The 23,861-nt window shown below is 42.8% G+C and overlaps 1 protein-coding gene across 2 annotated transcripts in view; it reads left to right on the top strand.

Moving 5' to 3' along the window:
• tulp4a (TUB like protein 4a) overlaps positions 1 to 23,861 on the top strand; it is a 451,862-nt gene that overhangs the window by 95,770 nt on the left and 332,231 nt on the right. For both annotated transcript variants that reach the window (XM_072581106.1, XM_072581105.1), the window contains exon 4: positions 2,781 to 2,961. In XM_072581106.1, the coding sequence (XP_072437207.1) occupies positions 2,781 to 2,961 (181 nt within the window). The remainder of the gene's footprint in view (positions 1 to 2,780; positions 2,962 to 23,861) is intronic.

The following is a 23,861-nucleotide window of genomic DNA, read 5'->3' as shown; positions in this document are numbered from 1 at the left end:
ATGGAATTTAGTCCTGGAAAATGTGAGGTGATACATTGTGGGAGGCCTAATAAGGAAAAGATTTATGCAATTAATGGTAGGTCCCTAGGGAGTATTGAGGAACAAAGGAGCCTTGCCTTCAAATCCATACACCTGTGAAGGTGTCAACATAGGTAGATAGAGTAGTGAAGAAAACATTTGGGATGCTTGCCTTCATTGGCTGGGGTGTAGAATATAGGAGCAAGGAAGTATTGTTACAACTGTATAGACCATTGGTTAGGGTGCAGAACTGTGCAGTTCTGGTTGCCACACTGTTGGGAGGATTTAGATTACACAGTAGAGGGTGCAGAAGACATTCACCAGGATGTTGTCCAGAATGGAAAATATCCATTATGAGGAGATATTTATAAGCTGTGTTTGTTTTCCCTGGAGCAGAAGAGGCTGATGGGAGCTATGGTTGAGGTTTCTGAAATTGAGAAGCATGGACAGAGTAGATCATGAGAATGTTTCTCCATGGCAGGTGTGTTTCAGACTAGGGACCATAAGTTTAATGTGAAGAATAAATGGTTTAGAGGGACTATGAGAATTTGTTTTTCACCTAGAGAGTGGTACCAATATGGAACATGATGGAGGCAGATACTATCTAACTTTTTAACATCCATCTGGACAGGCAGTTAAAATGCTACTACATAGCTTACGCGCCAAGTGCAGGTAAATGTAATATTGTATTTTGGTATTCATTGGTCAGCAATGACATGGTGGACCAAAGGACCTGTTTTTATGACTGTATGACTATGACTCTGTATGGACTTCAGCAAAGCTTTTGACCCCGACTGTAATGCCAGATGGCTGAAGAAAGTAAGAATACATAGAACCCAAGACAAAGTGATACATTGGATCCAAAATTGACTGAAAGGCAGGAAGCATAGGGTGTTTTTGTGACTGGCAGTCTGTTTCCAGTGGGGTTCTGCAGGGCTTGGTGCTATGATATTTGCTATTTGTGTTGTACATTTATAATTAGGACTTAAGTATAGGGAGTGTGGTCAAGAAATTTACAAATTTCTCAAATTGGTAATGTGGTAAATGGTGAAGATCTATAAAACTGCAATAAGATATTCAAGAGAGGCATCAGGTAGTCAAAGCTGTGGCAAATGATATTCAGTCCTTCATGTACTGTAATTTACCTGGGACAGGTTAACAAGGCAAGGGATTTCAGTATGGAGAAAGTGAGAACTGCAGATGCTGGAGATCAGATTTTAAGAGTGTGGTACTGGCAAAGCAAAGCTGATCAGGCAGAATCAGAGGAGCATGAGAATCGACATTTCAGCATAAGTCCTTCATCAGGATGAAGGGCTTATGCCCGAAAGAGATCACAGTACAAATGGTAGAATCCTGGAAAACACTGAAAATACTGGAAAATACTGGGACTAGATTGCGTTGGGATATCTGGTTGGCATGGACAAGATGGACCAAAGGGTCTGTTCCCGTGCTGTACATCTTTATTACTCTATGACTCTATATGCTTATCTGCAGATCATTGAAGGTAATAGCACAGGAAACCAGGCATATGGGATACCTACAGTGTAGAATGCAAGAGCAAGTATGTTGTACAGGAAATGTATAAAATGCTAATGGTGCATGTGGTCATGTCCCTGCCTCTGAGCCAGAATCCCAGGCTCAAGTTCTGCTTGCTGCAAAGCGTGTGTGATCACATTGCTGAGTAGGTTGATTAGTAAATATCTGAAACACTTGAAGGATATGATTGCAATAGAGGAGTTGGAGAGGAGGTTTACCAGGCTGCTTCCTGAGCTGGAGGGTCTGAACTATAAGGAAACAGGCCCTTCGGCCCAACAAGTCCACACCACCCCGCCGAAGCGCAACCCACCCATACCCCTACATCTACCCCTTACCTAACACTACGGGCAATTTAGCATGGCCAATTCACCTGACCTGCACATCTTTGGACTGTGGGAGGAAACCGGAGCACCCGGAGGAAACCCATGCAGACACGGGGAGAATGTGCAAACTCCACACAGTCAGTCGCCTGAGGTGGGAATTGAAGCCGGGTCTCTGGCGCTGTGAGGCAGCAGTGCTAACCACTGTGCCACCGTGCCGCTCAAGATTGGGTATATTGAGACCAGACCTTTCAGAGGTGTACAAGATTGAGGGACATTATTAGACTGGATAGGAAGGTATTTCCTCAATTAATAGAGGGGTCAAGAACCAAGGAGCATATATTTAAGTTAAACAAGAGAAGGCTAAGAGGAGAATTGAGGCATTTTTCACTTAGAGGTTGTTTGTATTCTGAAGCTCACTGTCTAAAAGTGTGGTTGAGTCTGAAATTATTGTAATATTTAAGCAGTATTCAGATATTACTTGACATTGCCAAGTAGGATTGTGCAATGTGCCAAAATCTGTAAAATGGAAAAATAGATCTTTGACAATGCACTGGATGGACCTGCTACGTTGTACATGTTTATAGCTCTAGGAATCACACTGCAGAGAGCAGCTACATTTGTTCCTGGACAGATCTAACATCAAAATGAAAGCCTTGTACAGGCCAAAAAGATAATTGACATGCAGCAGTTGGTTGGTTGTGCACACAAAATTGTTGTTAACCGAGTCAGTAAGAACTAATGACTTGGAGACTCAAACATATCTTTCATAGAGTCTTCATGTTCATTTCCATTATTGCTTCAGTATTATACTTTAAATAGTTTGGCAATAATTTTCTATGATAAAGAAGCCTTTGGTTGTTTGGTATCTTGCTGTCTGTTCATTATTTTTGTATCTTCTTATAGGTGTTATTTGGTACAGCTGATGGACAAGTAATAGTGATGGACTGCCATGGACGTATGCTGGCTCATGTATTGCTTCATGAATCTGATGGTATCCTGGGAATATCTTGGAATTACCCCAGTTTTCTTGTGGAGGACAGTAGTGAAAGTGACACAGACTCTGATGATTACTCACCGCCACAAGGTATTTGTGCAAAAACTTAATATATAGCAATTGTGATTGCAAACTTCTAGAAATTAAATTGCTGTTTACTAAATACTGTATTAAAATTGTAAGGGTGGAATTAATTTGACTAAGGGTTTTCACAGTAGTTGTCCTCGCCTTGTCCATTATATCCTCGGATGTGCCCTACCCCAACAGCAGGACATACTCCCCTGGGTCGTAAAACTGCAATTTACAGTCAGGAGGGGATGGCCCTGGGAATCCTCGTGATATTTAAAAACATTTGGACAGATACATTGATGAGATGGGTTTACAGGGATATGGGCCAAATGTGGGCAATTGGAACTAATGGAGTGAGCAGCATGGACCAGTTTGGGCTAAAGGGCCTGTTTCCATGCTGCATTACTCTGACTCTATGACGAAGTCAAAAACAGCCAAAGAAACCACGTACTTTTGTCACCCTCCTAATTCCCTGAGCTAATGAATCAGACTTCTCCTGAACAGCTCTTTCAAAAAGCAAGGGCATTGCTAGAAGGTCTTTAATGTCAATAATTAATTAGTAATCAGCATCATCGTCTCATGCTTCATAAAGAAGTGTCCCATGTTTTTCAAAATTTGTTCTGACATCCTACTTAGGATGAACGCAAGACAAAAAGCTTTGGCTTGAGTCCTGTTGGCACTGCTGAAGAGGCACAATTGCAGACAGCACCATCTGCATCCCTGGCTATGTCCTGCCCCCCTTCCGAGTACTAGCAGAGCAGCATGCATTTGGGAGGAAATTGGCCTGGGAGACTTCAGTATTTACTCTGGACCAATGACGTTTCAAGCATCAGTTCAAACCTGGTAAAGTAACCTCCTGATGATTAGCGCGCATGGCTCCCTTCAGTTAATGAGTTTGTGTTGTGTAGTACTTCGATGAAACACTGAAGATAGAAAGGGCACAAAATATGCAATGACTTGGAGCACTGAAGTCCACCATCAAGAGCAGCTGGATGAACTGGTGGAGTTGTAAGGGGTTTGCCTACTAGACTAGGCTTACAGCAGGTGGTGAGGGAAAAACATACTTGATGACTCTATGACTTCTTCATTGCCAGTCTGTGCATTGCAATTGCATCGCTCCATGCATGACCACCACACATACCTGAGGAGCCCAGGCCCTATCTTCACAGTGATGATGCTTTGTATCCTGTTGTCTGGTGCTACCACCATGTGGAATTGGCTATATTTCAAATGGACTGTGCAACTCAACTGGACGAGGCATCCATCAGGTGCTGCATGGCATGAGATGCAGCAAAATTACTCAAACAAAATCTGCAATTTCTGTGGACCAGACCAAGCCATCCTTCAAAACTATCATTGGGGATAACCTAGATCCATTTGCCTTTCAGTATGATAAAAGTTAGGTTAAGATGCTGTGTTCCAGATGTAATTTGATTGATTGCACTATCCAACTTTAAGCAAATCACAAATTATTCTTACCCAACAGTTAAAATACAAACAAAATAAAGATTTGGTACAATGTTTGTACAAAGCCATGTTGACTATCCCTAATCAGTCCTTGCCTTTCCAAATTCATGTACATTCTGTCCCTCAGGATTCCCTCCAACAACTTGCCCACCACTGAGGTCAGGCTCACCGGTCTATAGTGCCCTGACTTGTCTTTACCACCCTTCTTAAACATTGGCACTGTGTTTGCCAACCTCCAGTCTTCCGGGCACCTCACCTGTGACTATCGATGATACAAATATCTCAGCAAGAGGCCCAGCCAATCACTTGTCTAGCTTCCCAATGAGTCTTGGGTACACCTGATCAGGTCCTGGGGATTTATCCACCTTTAACCGTTTCAAGACATCCAGCACTTCCTCCTCTGTAATCTGGACATTTTGCAAGATGTCACCATCTATATCTTACATATCCTTTTCCACAGGAAATACTGATGCAAAATATTTAGTATCTCCCCGCCTTGCTGGTCTTTGAGGGGCCCTGTTCCCTCCCTAGTTACCCTTTTGTCCTTAATATATTTGTAAAAACCCTTTGGATTCTCCTTAATTCTATTTGCCAAAGCTATCTCATGTCCCCGTTTTGCCCTCTTGATTTCCCTCTTAAGTATACTCCTACTTCCTTTATACTCTTCTAAGGATTCACTCGATCTATACCTGACATATGCTTCCTTCTTTTTCTTAACCAAACCCTCAATTTCTTTAGTCATTCAGCATTCCCTATATCTACCACCCTTCCCTTTCACCCTGACAGGAATATACTTTCTCTGGATTCTTGTTATGTCATTTCTGAAGGCTTCCCATTTTCTAGCAATCCCTTTACCTGCGAACATCTGCCTCCAATCAACTTTCAAAAGTTCTTGCCTAATACCGTCAAAATTGGCCTTTCTCCAATTTTGAACTTCAACTTTTAGGTCTAGTCTATCCTTTTCCATCACTATTTTAAAACAAATAGAATTATGGTCGCTGGCCCCAAAATGCTCCCCCACTGACACCTCAGTCGTTTAGATTTAGATTACAGATTAGATTACATTACAGTGTAGAAACAGGCCCTTCAGCCCAACAAGTCTACACCGACCCGCCGAAGTGCAACCCACCCATACCCCTACATTTATCCCTTACCTAACACTATGGGCAATTTAGCATGGCCAACTCACCTGACCTGCACATCTTTGGACGGTGGGAGGAAACCGGAGCACCCGGAGGAAACCCACGCAGACACGGGGAGAATGTGCAAACTCCTCACAGTCAGTCGCCTGAGGCAGTCACCTGCCCTGCCTTATTTCCCAAGAATAGGACAGGTTTTGAACCTTCTCTAGTAGGTACATCCACATACTGAATCAGAAAATTGTCTTGTACACACTTAAGAAATTTCTCTCCATCTAAACCTTTAACACTTTGGCAGTCCCAGTCGATGTTTAGAAAGTTAAAATCTCCTACCATAACTACCCTATTATTCTTACAGATAGCCGAGATCTCTTTACAAGTTTGTTTCTCAATTTCCCTCTGACTATTGGGGGGTCTACAATACAATCTCAATAAGGTGATCATCCCTTTCTTCTTTCACAGTTCCACCCAAATAACATCCCTGGATGTATTTCCAGGAATATCCTCCCTCAGCACAGCTGTAATGTTATCCCTTATCAAAAATGCCACTCCCCCTCCTCTCTTGCCTCCCTTTCTGTCCTTTCTGTAGCATTTGTATCCTAGAACATTAAGCTGCCAGTCCCGCCCATCCCTGAGCCATGTTTCTGTAATTGCTATGATATCCCAGTCCCATGTTCCTAACCATGCCCTGAGTTCATCTGCCTTCCCTGTTAGACCCCTTGCATTGAAATAAATGCAGTTTATTTTATTAGTCCTGCCTTGTCCCTGCCTGCCTTGACTGTTTGACTCACTTCTGTTCTCAGCTGTACCCATCTCAGATCGATCTCTTTCCTCACTATCTCCCTGGGTCCCACCCCTCACCTTACTAGTTTAAATCCTCCCAAGCAGTTCTAGCAAATTTCCCTGTTAGTATATTAGTCCCCTTCCAATTTAGGTGCAATCTGTCCTTCTTGTAGAGGTCACTTCTACCCTAAAAGAGATTCCAATGATCCAAAAATGTGAATCCTTCTCCCATACATCAGCTCCTCAGCCATGCATTCATCTGCTCTATCCTCCTATTTCTGCCCTCACTAGCTCGTAGCATTGGGAGTAATCCAGATATTACTACCCTTGAGGACCTCCTTTTTAAATTTCTCCTTAACTGTCTGTAATCTCCCTTCAGAATCTCAACCTTTTCCCTTCCTATGTCTTTGGTTCCAATGTGGACAATTACTCCTGCTGGCTCCTTTCCCCCGTAGAACATTCTGCACCCTCTCTGAGACATCCTTGATCTTGGCACAAGGGAAACAACGCACCAGGGAAACAACATTCTGCTTTTTCTCTGCTGGCCACAGAAATGTCTGTCTGTATCTCAGACTACAGAATCCCCTAACACAGTTGATCTCTTGGAAGCCGACGTACCCCTCGTTGCATTAGAGCCAGCCTCAATATGAGAAACTTGGCTGTTCGTGCTATGTTCCCCTGAGAATCCATCACCCCCTCCATTTTCCAAACCAGCATACCTGTTTGAAATGGGTATATCCACAAAAGACTCCTGTACTAGCTGCCTGCCTCTCTTACCCTTCCTGGGGTTAACCCATCTATGTGACTGTATTTGAGATTTTCCCCCCTTACTATAACTGTTGCTGTTGCAAATTCCTCATCGCTTCTATCTGTCTCTCCAACCAATCCACTCGATCTGATAAGATTCGCATCCAACAGCATTTATGGCAGATATAATCTGCAGTAACCCTTAAACACTCTTTAAACTCCCACGTCTGACAAGAAGTACATATCACTGCAAAGGCCATTTTTGCTCCTTCACAATCTACAGACCCAGAAAATAACACTGTCTCATTTCTCTACAAACACTGCCCCATGTTAAATTATTAGCTATAGCTTATATTTTAAGTTTAATCAAGAGACTTATCTCCAAAAACAAATAATCAAGAAAGAACCCACTGTACTCACTAATACAGCCTTTCTCTTGGACAGACTTAAAACAACAAATTAACTTATCTGATTCTTGGCTGTGAACTTCGCCCAACAATTCCTCCAAGATTAGTTGTGAATTTCACTGTTAGTTAATTTTCCCAGATGCACTCCGATGCCCAGCGATACACGAATTCAAATAGCAAAAGCAATAACTGTGCAGGTTTTTTCTCTTTCTCTCTCTCTCTCTCTCTCTCCCCTCCCCTCACCCCCCGCACTGTCCTCACCATGTGCTTCCTTTGTCTGCTCTTCTCCCTTTTAAACTGCTGTTGTTTTGACTTTTTTTTCCCAAAGATCCAAAACAATGCAACAGCATATAAAACAGTAACTGCTGCTCCTGGAATTTGAGGAAATCACCTCCAGCACCTAAAATACCTGAAAAAAAAGGAGCAGCTCTTGCAGCCAGAAATTTTTCCCATCCTCCATCTTGGATTACCCATGTCTCACAAACTTGATTGAGTTTTTTGAAGAGGTAACAAAGAAAATTGATGAGGGCAGAGCAGTAGATGTGATCTATATGGAGTTCAGTAAGGCATTTGACAAGGTTTCCTATGGGAGACTGATTAGCAAGGTTAGATCTCATGGAATACAGGGAGAAGGAGCCATTTGGCTCAAAGGTAGAAGACAGAGGGTGGTGGTGAGGGTTGTTTTTCAGACTGGAGACCTGTGACCAGTGGAGTGCCACAAGGATCGGTGCTGGGTCCTCTACTTTTTGTCATTTACATAAATGATTTGGATGCGAGCATAAGAGGTACAGTTAGTAAGTTTGCAGATGACACCAAAATTGGAGGTGTAGTGGACAGCGAAGAGGGTTACCCCAGATTACCACAGGATCTGGACCACATGGGCCAATGGGCTCAGAAGTGGCAGATGAAGGTTAATTCAGATAAATGCGAGATGCTGCATTTTTGGAAAGCAAATCTTAGCAAGACTTATACACTGAATGGTAAGGTCCTAGGAAGTGTTGCTGAACAAAGAGACCTTGGAGTGCAGGTTCATAGCTCCTTGAAAGTGGAGTCGCAGGTAGATAAGATAGTGAAGGCGGCATTTGGTATGCTTTCCTTTATTGGTCAGAGTATTGAGTACAGGAGTTGCGAGGTCATGTTGTGGCTGTACAGGACATTGGTTAGGCCACTGTTGGAATATTGCATGCAATTCTGGTCTCCTTCCTATCGGAAAGATGTTGTGAAACTTGAAAGGGTTCAGAAAAGATTTGCAAGGGTGTTGCCAGGGTTGGAGGATCTGAGCTACAGGGAGAGGCTGAACAGACTGGGCTGTTTTCCCTGGAGCGTCGGAGGCTGAGGGGTGACCTTATAGAGGTTTACAAAATTATGAGGGGCATGGATAGGATAAATAGACAAAGTCTTTTCCCTGGGGTTAGGGAGTCCAGAACTAGAAGGCATAGGCTTAGGGTGAGAGGGGAAAGATATAAAAGAAACCGAAGGGGCAATTTTTTCACTAGGAGGGTGGTACATGTATGGAATGAGCTGCCAGAGAATGTGGTGGAGGCTGGTACCAATACAACATTTAAGAGGCATTTGGACGGGTATATGAATAGGAAAGGTTTGGAGGGATATGAGCCAGGTGCTGGCAGGTGGGATTAGATTGGGTTGGGATATCTGGTCGGCATGGACAGGTTGGACCGAAGTGTCTGTTTCCATACTGTACATCTCTATGACTCTCTAACTTTAACTTAATTGGAAAATTTAACAGAATAATAAATTATTTAATGATTAAACAACAACTGTTCTAATATAATAACTTCTCATAAACACACCCTTCGCAATGGCAAATTCAGAAAAATAAGTTGTCTCATGTGAGATTCTAGCAGCAGAGAGAGAAAATTCTGGTGGAGAGAGACAATTTCCACAATGAAATGCAAGACTGTAACAACAGCTGAGAGCTAAACTAAAATCCTGGTTCTGTGGGAGCCTGACTCCACCCATTCATGCTGCTTCCATTGTTCCAATTTTCAAATAAACTCTCCAAAGCATCTCAAGCTGTTTATTGGCTTTGCATAGATTGCTTAGTTACTCTGTCTTAAAGCTGCTCTTCAAAAAAAAGGACAAAATGCACCTCTTTATCATCACAAATCTCATGACCGAGCACATCCCCCCACTGTCCGGTTGCCATTAAGCCAGGAAATCATTCTTGGTTCAACAAACCTAAAAATAAGGTGTCAACCTGGTGAAGCTCCAACACCGTATTGCATGCATGGCATACAGTATAAGCAGCAAATGATAGAACAAAGAGAATCCACAACTAACAGGTCAGACCTAAACTCTCCAGTCCTGCCACGTCAGTTATCATGTTGGTGGACAGTTAAACAACTCATTGAAGGAGGAGGCTCCAGAAATATTCCCAATGATGCTGAAGGACTTGCAACGATTTATAGTAGGAAGTGTTGAGTTAATGATCCCTCTCCGTCTTCTCTGCTTATTACCAGCATCATAGGTGCCGAGGTTCAGCCATTTCAATTCATTCCATGGAGTATCAAGAAATGTCTGAAGGACTGCAGAGGGTATAGCCATTGAAACATTCTGACAATATTACTGAAGGCATGTGCATCAGAACTTGCTGCAACTATAGCCAAACAGCTACAATACTTGCACCTCCCTGACAGTGTGAAAAATTGCCCAGGTTTCCTCCTATGCAGAAAAGAAAAGACAAATTCAGTCTGGCCAATTGCCTGCCCGTCAGTCTGTTTTTTCATTATCCAGTGAAAGCGATGTAGAGATCACCAACAATGCATTCAAGCAGCAATTGTTTGACAATAATCTGCTCACTGATCCTCAGTTTGGGTTTTTCCAGGCTACTCAGCTCCTGACCTTGCTATAGCCTCTGTTCAAATGTAGATACAAGAGCTGAAGTCCAGAGGGGAGATGAGAGTGACCACCATCGACACAAAGGTCAAATTTTACCAAGTGTAACATTGAGGAGCCCTAACAAAATTAGACTGACGTGGGTACTGCAGATACAAGAGATTAGAGTCATGATTAGAGTGGTGCTGGAAAAGCATAGCAGGTCACCCACATCCGAGGAGCAGGAAATAGATGTTTTTGGGCAAAAGCCCTTCATCAAGAATCCTGATGAAGTGTTTTTGTCCGAAACGTCTATTTTCCTGCTTTTCCAATACCACTCTAATCTTGACTCAACAAAATTAGAGTCAGTAGGAATTGAGGAGTTGTAAATCTCTGCTGGTTGGAATCAAACCAGGTACAGAGTGAGATACCTGTGGTTAATAAAAATGATGATGGAGAAGCTCATCAGGTCCAGCAGCATCTGTGGAGAGAGAAATAGTTCATGTTTGAAATCTGCTGTGACTCCTGTTCGGAACTGAAAGAGACTGAAAAATGCTGTTTTTTATGCTGCTGGCGTGAGGAGGAATGAGTAGAACCGATGAGGATGCCTAGAACAGAAGACAAGGAATTGTGCTAATGTTGATAAAACAGTGCTCATGATAACCTTAGTCCAAAAATGGACAAAAGAGCAGAGTACTAGAATTGACAGCTCTTGATAGCAAGGCAGGATTTGACTGAATGTGGCATCAACAGCCTGAGAAAAATTGAAGTGAATGGGAATTGGCAGAGAAAGGTCTCAACTGCTTTGTTTGCTATTCAACATTAACAAAGTTCTTGTGATTGCTAAAGGTTAGTCACTTTGGGCATTTCTCAGCGTGGTGTCCTGGACTGAACCATTTTCAGTTACTTTATCAGAAGTTCACCAATAATTGGTCAGTGTTCAGTACATTCACAGTTTGTCAAATTTTGAAGCAACCCCCATGTAGGAAGACCTTGACATTATTAGCCTGGGGGCTTTTGAAAATGGAAAAGCTAGTTGGGTTCACAGATGATTCCGATTACATTATTGTATTTCCAGGAGCTTCTGAACCCCCTGCATTGTATACACATTCCAATTAAAGCGGACTAAACATAACTTTACACCTGTCAGTCTGACTTCGGTTGCAGGTAAATTTTTAGAAGTGATTATAAGAGATAGGATTTATGGATATTGAGAGAGGCAAAAATTGATTAAGGACAGTCAGCATGATTTTGTGCGAGGAAAATAATGCCTCACAAACTTGATTGTGTTTTTTGAGCAAGTTATCAAAAAGATTGATTGCAGAGCAGTGAACGTTGTTTATTTAGATTTTAGTAAAGCCTTTAAAGGGGTTCCATATAGTAGACTACAGGTCGACCCCCGTATCCACAGAATTGTTTTCCATGGTTTCAGTTACCTACAGTTTACTACGGCCCAAACATATTATAGGGAACGTTCCAGAAACAGGGAACAGGGGGCTGCTGGGAAGCTTCCCATTTAATTGAATGGGTTTACTCCTATCCGTCATTTTGGGCTTCTGTGGTAGGTCTTGTAACGTATCCCCCATGGGTACGGGGGGGGGAACTACTATAATTAGTAACGTTGGGTCAGATGGGATTCAGGGTGAGCTTGCAAATTGGATGCATAATTGACTTAACAGCAGGTCACATACTAATGGTGGAGATTTGTTTTTTGAAATCAAGGCCTGTGACCAGTGATATTCCATGGGGATCAGTTCTAGGTCCTCTTGTCATCTTATGGGCTTTTTTTTGTCATTTATATTCTCATCCAATTAATTTATATAAAAGGCATGGTTAGTAAGTTTACAGATGACACCAAAACAGGTGATATTGCAGATAGTAAAGAAAGTTTTCTCAGATTACAAAGGAATCTTGATCAGATGGGTCAATGGGCTGAAAATGGCAGATGGTGTTCAATCTGGATTAATGTGAGGTATTGCATTTTGGTGTAATAAACAAGGATAGGGCTTATACAAGGTAGGGCCTTGGGTGGTGTTGTAGAACAGAGGAACCTAGGGGTGCAGGTACATAATTCTTTGAAGGTTGCATCACATATAGGCAGGTTAGTTAAAAAGGTATTTGTCATGCTCCCCTTCATTGTTCAGTCCTTTGAGTATAGGAGTTGGGGCATTATGATGAGGCTGTACAGGATATTGGTGAGGAATACTGTGTACGGTTCTGGTTGCCCAGTATTAGGAAGGATGTTATCAAGCAGGAAAGGTTCAGAAGAGATTTACCAGGATGTTGTTGGGTATAGAAGGTTTGAGTTGTAAAGAAAGGCTGAATAGGCTGGAGCTTTTCACCGGAGGTTGAAGGTTGAGAGGTGAACTCATAAAAATTTATAAATTAATGAGAGGTATAGATAGAGTTGATGGTAGTTGTCTTCCCTCCAGAAAGGGGCATTCAAGACGAGGAGCACATCTTTAAGGTGTGAGGAGAGAGATTTAAAAAAGACATGAGGCAAGGTTTTATTGCACAGGGTGGTTTGCATGTGGAATGAAAAAGTGGTAGATGCGGGTACAGTTACAACATATGGATAGATACGTGAATAGGGAAAGTTTGGAGGAATGTGGGCCTGGAGCAGGCAAGGTGGGACCAGTTTTGTTTGGAATTATGTTCGATATGGACTGGTTGGACTGAATGGTGTGTTTCCATGCTGTATGCCTGTATGAGGCTGTGAGTTGTCTGCCTTTGGACAGCTGTAAACAAAGGAAAAACTTCAAAACCATCTTATTGAAATGGTTAAAAGAAGTTTACATCTTCACCTTACAATGGAAACTTGATGGAGAGGTAAAGCAAGACTATTAGCTGAATAATTTCCCCTGGGCCATTAGCTCCTGAATTAAAAACAAAAATTGATGGGAAAACTCAACAGTTCTGGCAGCATCTGTGAAAAGAAAGCAGAGTTAAAATATTTCTGGTCCATTGACTCCTTGGAATAGATTGTGACTAGGAAAAGGTTGGCAATTATGTTGAAGATGGGGTGGGGGGTGTGGAAAGGAGTGAATGATAGTTGGAGGTTAAGCCCAGAAATAAAGAGAAAACGACAGTTGGATAGTCAAAGGAATGGGTAAAAGTCAGCCTTGGGGGAATCAGCAGCTGCTAATGGGACCACTAGCAACTGACAATAGAATGGTTTTGGTCACAGCCCATGAAATGACGAGGCCTGTTGTGTGGAGCTTGTGGTAAGGACTTGGAGGAGATGCTCAGGCCCTAAAATCATCAGACTTGATATTAAGTCCTGAAGGTTACACATTCCCTGGCAGAAAATGAGATGTTGGTCTTCCAGCTTGCACTGAACTTCGCTGGAGCATTACAGTAAGCTTGAGACGGGGCTGTTGGCCAGGGACCACCAAATGTGTTGAAGTGACAGATTCAGGATGCAGACAATGTGAGTGTTTCACAAAGTGGTTGCCCAGTCTGTGTTTTGTCTCTACACTGTAGAGCAGACTGCATTGTGAGTAGTGAATGGGGACGAAGATGGTGAAGAGGGAGGAAGTAAAAAGGCAGATGTTATACCTACTGCAGTTCAATGCGTTGGAGAGTTGTTGGGAGTAGAGGAAGATTGAATCTGGATGGAATGATCCCTGCAGAAGGCTGACAAGGGAGGAGAAGGGAATATGTCACAGAGTCATAGAGATATACAGCACAGAAACAGACCCTTTGGTCCAACTTGTCCATGCTGACCAGATATCCCAAACTAATCTAGTCCCATTTGACAGAACTTGGCCCATATCCCTCCCTTTTATATGTTGCAATTGTACTAGCCGCCACCACTTCCTCTGGCAGCTCATTCCATGCAGGCACCACCCTCTGTGTGGAAAAAGTTACCCCTTCGGTCCCTTTTATATCTTTCTCCTCTCACCCTAAACCTATGCCCTCTAGTTCTGGATTCCCCCATCCCAGGGAAAAGATCTTATCTATCTATTTATTCTATGCATGCCCCTCATGATTTTATAAACCTCTGAGGTCACCTCTCAGTCTTCGCTCTAGGGAACACAGCCCCAGTCTGTTCAGCCTCTCCCTATAGCTCAAATCCTCCAACCCTAGCAACATCCTTGTAAATCTTTTCTGAACCCTTTCAAGTTTCACAACATCCTTTTGATAGGGGGGAGACCAGAATTGCATGCAATATTCCAAAAGTGGCCTAACCAATGTCCTGTATAGCCGCAACATGACATCCCAACTCAATGCTGTAACCAATAAAGGAAAGCATTCTAAACTCCTTCCTCACTATCCAATCTACTTGTGACTCTACTTCCAAGGAACTATGAATCTGCACTCCAAGGTCTCTTGTTCAGCAACACACCCCAGGACTATACCATTAAGTGTATAAGTCCTGCTAAACTTTGCTTTCCCAAAATGCAGCACCTCGCATTTATCTGAATCAAACTCCATCTGCTACTCCTTAGCCCATTGCCCATCTGATCAAGATCCCATTGTAATCTGAGGTAACCTTTTTCACTGTCCACTTCACCTCCAATTTTTGTGTCATCTGCAAACTTACTAACTGTACCTCCTATGTTAATATCCAGATCATTTATATAAATGATGAAAAGTAGTGGACCCAGCACCGATCCTTGTGGCACTTCACTGGTCACAGGCCTCCAGGCTGAAAAACACACTCACCACATACTGTCCTCTGTCTTCGAGCCAGTTCTATATCCAAATGGCTAGTTCTCCCCATATTCCATGAGGTCTAACCTGGCTAAACAGTCTCCCATGGGGATCCTTGTCAAATGCTTTACTGAAGTCCACATAGATCATGTCCACCACCCTGCCCTCATCAATTCTCTTTGTTCCTTTTTCAAAAACCTCAGTCAAGTTTGTGAGACATGACTTCCCATGCACAAAGCCAGGTTGCCCATCCTTGCCTTTCCAAATACATGTAAATCCTGTCCCTCAGGATTGCCTCCACCAACCTGCCCACCACCAATCTATAGTTCTCTGGCTTGTCCTTACCACCTTTCTTCAATAATAGTATCATGTTAGCCAACATCCAGTCTTCTGGCACCTCACCTGTGACTATCGAAAATACAAATATCTCAGCAAGGGGCCCAGCAATTGCTTCCCATAGAGTTCTAGGGGATTCCTGGGGATTTATCCACTTTCAAGACATCCACACTTCCTACTGTGTAAAATGGATATTTTTCAAGATGTCACCATCTATTTCCCACATTCTGTATTTTCCATGTCCTTCTCCACAGTAATCATTGATGCAAGATACATGTTTAGTATCTCCCCCCATCTCCTGCGGCTCCACACACAGGCTGCCTTGCTGATCTTTAAGCGGCCCTCATTACCTTTATGTCCTTAATGTATTTGTAAAAACCCTTTGGATTCTCCTTAACCCGATTTGTCAAAGCTATCTCCTGCCCCCTTTTTGCTGTTCTGATTTCCCTCTTAAGTATACGCCTACTGCCTTTATACTCTTCTGAGGGTTCACTCAGTCTTTCCTGTCTATACCTGACATATGCTTCCTCCTTTTTCTTAACCAAACCTTCAATTTCTCTAGTCATCCAGCATTCCCTACACCTACCAGCCTTTCCTTTCTCACTAACAGGAATATATTGTTTCTGGACTCTCATTATCTCATTTCTGAAGGCTTCTCATTTTCCAGCCGTCCCTTTATTTGCAAACATCTGCGCCCAATCAGCTTTTAAAAGTTCTTGCCTAATACCGGCAAAATTAGTCTTCCTCCAATTTAGAACTTCAACTGTTAGATCTGATCTATCCTTTTTACATCACTATTTTGAAGCTAATAGAATTATGATCACTGGCCCCAAAGTGCTCCCCCACTGATTCCCCAGTCACCTGTCCTGCCTTATTTCCCAAGAGTAGAGAAGAAAAAAAAGAGAAAACCTGAAAACTTACCGAGTTTGCGGACTCTTAGTAAGGTTAGAGGAGGTGGCTGAGAGGGAGGCCCTAAGGTGTAGGGTCTCGGGTTTAGATCTCACCCACTTAAAAATTCCCGGTAGCCCTCGCTTCTCTCCACCCTCTCTCCTCACCGCTCAGTTCAAAAAAGAAAATGTTTTTTACTCCCCGCACCTCGTACCTATCAGCAAATGGAGGCCCCGACGCTTGGGGGAAGTATTTATCAGTTCTATCTTATTCTCTGCTTTGTTCCTTTCTGCCCTTACTGTTTGACTTGCTCCCTTTCCCAACTGAAAGATTCATCACTTACCCAACTATTCCCATGGGTTTCACCACCAACCCTCCACCCCCAACTTAGTAGTTTCAATCCTTCCAAGTAGGTCTATCAAATCTCCCTGCTAGTATATTAGTCCCCTTTCAATTCAGGTGTAATCCATCCTTCTTGTGGATCACTTCTACCCAGAAGTGATTCCAATGATCGAAAAATGTGAACCCTTCTCCTATGCACCAGCTTCTCAGCCATGCATTCATCTGCTCTATCTCCTATTCCTACCCTGACTAGCTCATAGCACAGGGAGTAATCCAGATCTTACTACCTTCGAGGACCTCCTTTTTAAATTCCTGCCTAATTTTCTATATTCTCCCTTATAATCTCGCCTTTTCCCTTCCTATGTTGTTGGTACCAATGTGTACAATGACCTCTCCCTTTGAGAACATTCTGTTCTCTCTCTGAGACATCCTTGATTCTGGCACCAGGGAGGTCACACACTATTGTGATTTTTTTTGCTGCTGGCCACTGAAACATTTGTCTGTGCCCCTGACTAGAGATTCCCCTCACACAATCGATCGCTTGGAACCTGATGTGCACCTCATTACATTAGAGTCAGTCTTGATATCAGAAGCAAGTTTTGAGAGGATTTGATATCAGAAACTTGGTTGTTTGTGCTATGTTCCCCTGAACGTTCATCACCCCCAACATTTTCCAAAACAACATACTTGTTTGAAATGGGGATAGCCACAGAAGACTTCTATACTACCTGCCTACCTCTCTTACCTTTCTTGGTGTTAACCCATCTACTCGACTCTATCCGTGGCTTTTCTCCCTTCCTACGAGTGCCATCCATCAAACCCCTAGCACTTGTAAATTCCTCATTGCCTCCAACTGTTGCTCCAATTGATCCATTCGATCTGACAGGATTCGCAACCAGAGACATTTATTGCTGATATAATCCTCAATAACCCTTACTCCCATATCCGACAAGAAGAGCATATCACTGTACTAAAGGCCATTTTGCTCCTTCCAATCTACAGACCCAGAAAATAGCACCGTCTTTTTGCTCTACAAAACACTGCTCCAGGCTAACTTTATAGGTATAGCTTATATTTTTGAAATTTAGTCAAGAGATAGATCCCAATAAAAACAGATGATCAAGAAAGAACCCACTCTACTCATTACTGTAGATTTACAGCAAGGCTATACTTAAAGCTATTTACTTTATCTGTTTCTGTGCTGTGACCTCTCCCAAACAGATTCCTTCAAGATAAGTTGTGAATTTCGCTTTTTATGTTTTTCTTGACACACTCTGATGTCCAGTGATACATGAATTCAAACAGCAAGGGCAGTAACTGTGCCAATTCACTGCTGAGTCAGTTAGCAATGTGGGTTTCTTTCTCTGTTTCCCTTACAGACCGTGTGCTTGTTGCCTTTGTCTGTCTTTCTCCCTTTTAAAAGTGCTGTTGTTTTGCCTTTTTTTTCAAAGTTCCAAAACAATTGCAACAACATATAAAACAGTATTTGCTGCTCCTGGAATTTGAGGAAATCACCTCCAGCACCTAAAATACCTCAAAAAAGCAGCAGCCTGTTCCAGCCAGAAGTTTTTCCTGTCCTCCATCTTGGATTACATGATGGCATCCTGCTAGAGTTGTCGGACATTGTGGCTGATGATCCTTTTAGATGTGGATGCTGGTGGGGTGATAAGTGAGGACTGGGGTATCGCATTGTTGTGGGAGTGAAGAGTAGGGGTGAGGGCTGACATGCAGGAGATATGTTGGGAACAGATGAGGGCCCTGTCAACCTCAGTGGAAAATCCTTGGTTGAGGAAGAAGGTGGACATATTGGAGGTCCTGTTGTAGAGGGTTAGGGTTAGGGTTAGGGAAGAATCATTGGAAGAGATGTATTGGAGACTGAGAAACTGAGGGAATGAAATAGTGTCTTGATAGAAAAGAGTGTGAGGATGTTAAGGTAACAGAGTCAGTGGATTTGTAGTGGATGTTGGTGGCCAGCCTCTCCCTGAAATATCTGTCTTTGTCACAAGACTGAAATTAGAGCTTGTTGAATAACTTCAATATAGAATTCTGGGATTTTAAGTCAGTTGCTGTTTAACCTTAAAAGGAAAAGCAGGACTGCAGGCTGTGTTGGCAGCATGCCTTGAGCCGTCCATTTCTATCTTCAGGTTGCCTGCTAGAGAGAAGCCAGCACATTGATGAAATTGTTGTCTGGCATACTAAGGAAAGGCACAGCTTTGTAATATGATTTTGACTACCATCGTGCTAATAAAACTGATTTAAGTCACATCAGACTCTCTAACCTGCTTCAGTGCCATGGAGCAAAAGCTAGGGCACAATTTGTCAGGTCCTGCTGTTGATCATTGTTCCAAGATTCATGCAAGTGTGAATGAGTGAGTGAGAGAATATGCAATCATCTTTGCCTGTTCGACGTGTTGTCACCTCCTAAAGCTGTGGTGCTCTTTCCTGGAACTGTTTGAATCTACCCCTTTAGATTTCTGCCCCAGCATAATATAAGAAGGGTTCTTGCCAGGGTTACAAATGATATAGAGTACAATATGATTATGACAAATACAAATATCCTATATTGAGCATCTCCATCTATCAGTGATCTTGTGCTTGGTCGCTTATCCCATTCACTGCCACCTCCATACCACTGTATGTAAGAAAGCACATGCAATGTGCCTTCATGACTACTGTCCAATAAGTGTCCAAGGATGTGTCCTCAGTCCTCTACCATACACCCTGTATGTCCACAACTGTTGGCAAATTCCAAATGCCTTTGACAAGTTTGCTGGTAACATCACCATAGTGGGACGGATATCTAACAATGACAAGTCAAAATACAGAAGGGAGATAGAGGACTCAGTGACGTGGTACAATGAGAACAATCTCTCTCAACATCAGCAAAACTAAAGAACTGATCATTGACTTCAGACAGAAAGAAGGAGAACATGTACCCATTGACATCAACGGAACTAAGGTTGAGAGAGTGGAGAGTGTCAAGTTCCCCGGAGTGACTATAACCAATGACTGGTTCTGGACTTCCCATGTAGATGCAACGCCCTTTCTTCCTAAGGCGGCTCAGGAAATTTGGCACGTCTGTAAGGACTCTCATCGACTTCTACAGATCTACCATTGAGAGCATGCTGTCCAGGTTCATAATGTCTGTTGCTCTCAAATGGGCTCCTCTACACCCAACTCAATATGGACATCTATTTCAAACCTACCGACACCCATAGCTACCTTGACAACAACTTCCCTCGGCCCCGGCCCCAGCCCCAGCCCCATTACTCCCAATTCCTCCACTTCCACCATATCGACAGGAGGAGAAATTCCACTCCCGAACATCCCAAATGACCTCCTACTTCAAGGACTGTAATTTCCCCTCCCAAGTAATCAACAATACCTCCAGCGCATCTCCTCCACTTCCTGCATCTCCACCCATGAACACCACCCCTCCAACTGCAACAAGGATAGAACCCTCCTTGTCCTCACCTTCCACCGCACTACTCTCCAGTTACATTGCATTATCCTTTAACATTTCTCTCACCTACAATTAGACTCCACCACCAAAGATATATTTCCCTCCCTACCTCTAAGTGCATTCCACAGAGGCCACTCTCTCTATGACTCCCTCATTAGGGGTATATTCCCCTCCCCACCACACCCATCTCCACTCCTGGTGCCTTCCCTTTCTGCCGCAGGAAGTGTAATACCCCTCACCTCCATCCAAGGCCCCAAAGCATCTTTTCACAACCAGCAAAGATTTTCCTGCGTATCCACCCACCTCTTCTATTGTGTCTATTGCTTTTTTTTATAATATATTTTTATTAAGCAAAAATTGATTTTTAAATATTACAACAAATATAAAACAATGCAATTCAAAACAGTAGAAAAATAGTATAAAACTAAACCCGAATAATAAAAAAAATTCCCCAACCCACCCTCCTATACGAATGTATAAACATATATAGAGAAGTATAAAAGTAAAAAAAACCCTAAACTAGCTATTTAACTAACTAAATACCTAACAACAAACGAATAAATAGTAATAACTCAGCCCGGCCAAACAAAACACTCATACATTTGCAGTTCCTCCTCCCTCGATATTGGACTCATGAAACACAATAGTTACGGCTATATAAAAGCCCTTGTTAGTGTGGCAGATAAATCTGTGTCCAGGTATTTCAAAAAGGGTTGCCATGTCTTGTAAAATTTCTCAGTTTTGTGGTGTACCATATTTGTGAGAAAATCCAGGGGAATATGCTCCATAACAATCTTCCGCCAACCCGACAGGCCTGGGGGGGTTTTCTGATATCCAATCTAGCAAGATATTCTTCCTTGCACAGAATGTAAGAATATTGAAAAGTTTTTCCTTATGCGAGTCTGCAGGAAATACAATAGGTAGGACCAAAAGGAGCGAAATAGGGTCCTTCTCCACCACTACACCTAAAATCCTCTCCATTGCACCCACCACAGTGCTCCAATATGTTTGAAGCCTGTCACAAGACCAAAGACAATGGATAAGAGTACCCGTACAGACCTTGCACTTGGGACATGCTGAAGATACCCTGGTTTAAATTTTGACAAACAGTCTGGGGCTAAGTGGACCCTATGGAGAATCTTCAACTGTAAAGCATGGGTCCTATTGCAAATTGATATCTTCCTTGCATTCTCCCAAATATCCTCCCATGCCTCTGAAGAAACTTCAACACCCAGCTCTCTTTCCCACATCTTGCAGAGTCGATCAGACTCATCTGAGGTGGCACCCTCCAATTGGTGATATAAAGTACTGACAGAGAGTGTACTCTTAGCCCTTAGTACCCCTCTTTCTATGTCAGATTTGGAGAGATCCGTCAAAAGTGTGGTTTTTTAAAAATAAAATCCTTAACTTGAAAAAAAATGAAAGAGGTCTCTATTAGGTAACTCGTACTTCCGTACTAACTGATCAAAGGACATCATTACATCTCCCTCGAATAAATCACCCATGCAAGATATACCCCTAGCTGCCCAATGTTTAAATCCTGAATCTATCATACCTGGTTGAAAACTCGGCATAGGAGAAAGTGAGGACTGCAGATGCTGGAGATCAGAGCTGAAAAATGTGTTGCTGGAAAAGCGCAGCAGGTCAGGCAGCATCCAAGGAGCAGGAGAATTGACGTTTCGGGCATAAGCCCTTCTTCAGGAAACTCGGCATACCCACTAAAGGTGTAAGCAAAGATGTTTTGCCAATATTACCTTCCCACTGCGGAATTGCCCTCCATGCTTTAACAATATTGATGACTATTGGGTTATGGCAATATTCCCTAACTGTCCTCACCTTGTCCAAAAACAGCAAACTGGTAAGGGGGCATCTTGCCTGGGAGACTTCGATATCTAGCCATATTGAAAGAGGGTCCCCACAAACTCAATCACTTACGTAGGTCAAGAGTGAGCTTAATTGGTAATTTTTAATGTCCGGAAGGTCTACTCCCCCCAATCTGTGAGGCAACTGCAGTTTGGCTAATTTAATGAGGGGCCGTTTACGGTGCCAGATAAAGGAGCTGAACTAGCTGTTCAGTCTCCTGAGTGTTTATTTATTGAAAGTCAGGGGGAGCATCCGTATAGGGTTTGGCAAACGAGGGAGAATATTCATCTTAATAAGCGCTATCTGACCCAACCATGAGACTGGAAGTGCCTCCCATCTTTGGAGATTTTGTTTAATTTTTTTCAAATAATTGAGTAAAATTGGCTTTGAACAGCCAATCCATAACTGGAGTAATGAATATGCCCAAATACACAAAATCCCCCTGTGACCACCTAAATGGGAATCTATAGTCACTCTCGAGCCAGCTCTTTCGTAAGACCACCCATAGGCGTAGCCTCTGATTTAGCAAAATTAATCTTATACCCTGAAAAAGCGCCAAATGTGTGAATGCATTGTATCAGGCAAGACACTGAGACTGCTGGATTTGTCAAGAAAATTAGATCATCATCTGCGTACAGCGAGATCTTATGTAATTTTGACCCCACTTCTGGAGCTGATATATTGAGATCCCCACGAATGGCCTCTGCCAGCGGTTTAATCACCAGCATAAAGAGTAATGGTGAAAGGGGACAGCCCTGCCGGCTGCCCCTAGAAATATTAAAATTGCTTGATCGTACCCCATTGGTAATAACCACAGCGAGAGAACCTTTACCCATCTTATGAAAATTTCGTCCAGACCAAACCGCTCTGGAGTATACAAAAGGTACGGCCACTCAACTCGGTCAAATGCCTTCTCTGCAACTAAAGAAATCACCAATCCCTGTATTGACTGCTGTTGTCATGCTTGAATTACATTAAGCAGCCTCCTAACATTATTGGAGGATCTGTGACTCTTTATGAAGCCCGTCTGATCCTCTCTGATAATAGAGGGTAACACAGTCTCCAGCTTTAACGCAAGAGCCTTTAGAGAGGATCTTAAAGTCCACATTTAAGAGCGAGATGGGCCTGTATGAAGCACAGTCTTCTGGATCCTTCCCTATTTTTTAAGGATAAGTGAAATATTGGTCTCAGAGATGGTGGGAGACAAACATGACTATGTATCATTAAACATATTCAGCATCGGGCCTGACAGTATACTTATAAATTCCTTATAGAATTCACTGGGAAATCCATCAGGACCGGGTGCCTTTCCACTCTGAAGCTTCCTCACAGTTTCCTGCACTTCTTGGTCTCTTAATAGGGCATTGAGAAAGGACTGTTGTTTGGGAGTTACACCCGGGAGCTTAAGATCTCTAAAAAAGGATTCTATTTTGGCCTGCCCCTCCTCACAATTCTCAGACTGATATAACTTAGAGTAGAATCTCTGGAACGCCACATTAATCTTTTTAGAATCACATGTTAGGTTCCCAGACCTTTCCCTAATTGCTGTAATGGTTTGTGGGGCACTTCTCTTTCTGGCAAGGTATGCTAAGTATTTGCCTGGCTTGTCACCATGCTCGTATAACCATTGCTTTGCAAAAGCCAGCTCCTTCTTTGCCGTCTGTGTGAGCACGAAATTTAGTGTAGACCGCAGTGCCGTAATCCTCTGCAGTTTGACCAATGAGGGTCTGTCAAAATAGGCCTTCTTGGCTGCCTTCAATTGTGCTTCAAGGAGACGTTGCTGCTCACCTTTCTGCTGCTTCCTACTTGTGGAATATGAAATAACTAACCTTCTGGCATAAGCTTTGGCAGTTTCCCAGAGAACAGATGAGCTATCAACCGAGCCTATGTTGATGTTTAGGAATGCCTGAAATTCCCTAGAGAAATACTCCACAAACTTGCTGTCCATGACAATAAAGGGGTCCATTTGCCAGTACCTTGAATCCACTGTAACAT

Source organism: Chiloscyllium punctatum, chromosome 11, assembly GCF_047496795.1.
Source record: "Chiloscyllium punctatum isolate Juve2018m chromosome 11, sChiPun1.3, whole genome shotgun sequence".
NCBI lineage: Eukaryota > Metazoa > Chordata > Chondrichthyes > Orectolobiformes > Hemiscylliidae > Chiloscyllium > Chiloscyllium punctatum.
The sequence above is the reverse complement of the archived record's forward strand: the minus strand, read 5'-3'. Positions and strand labels throughout refer to the sequence as shown.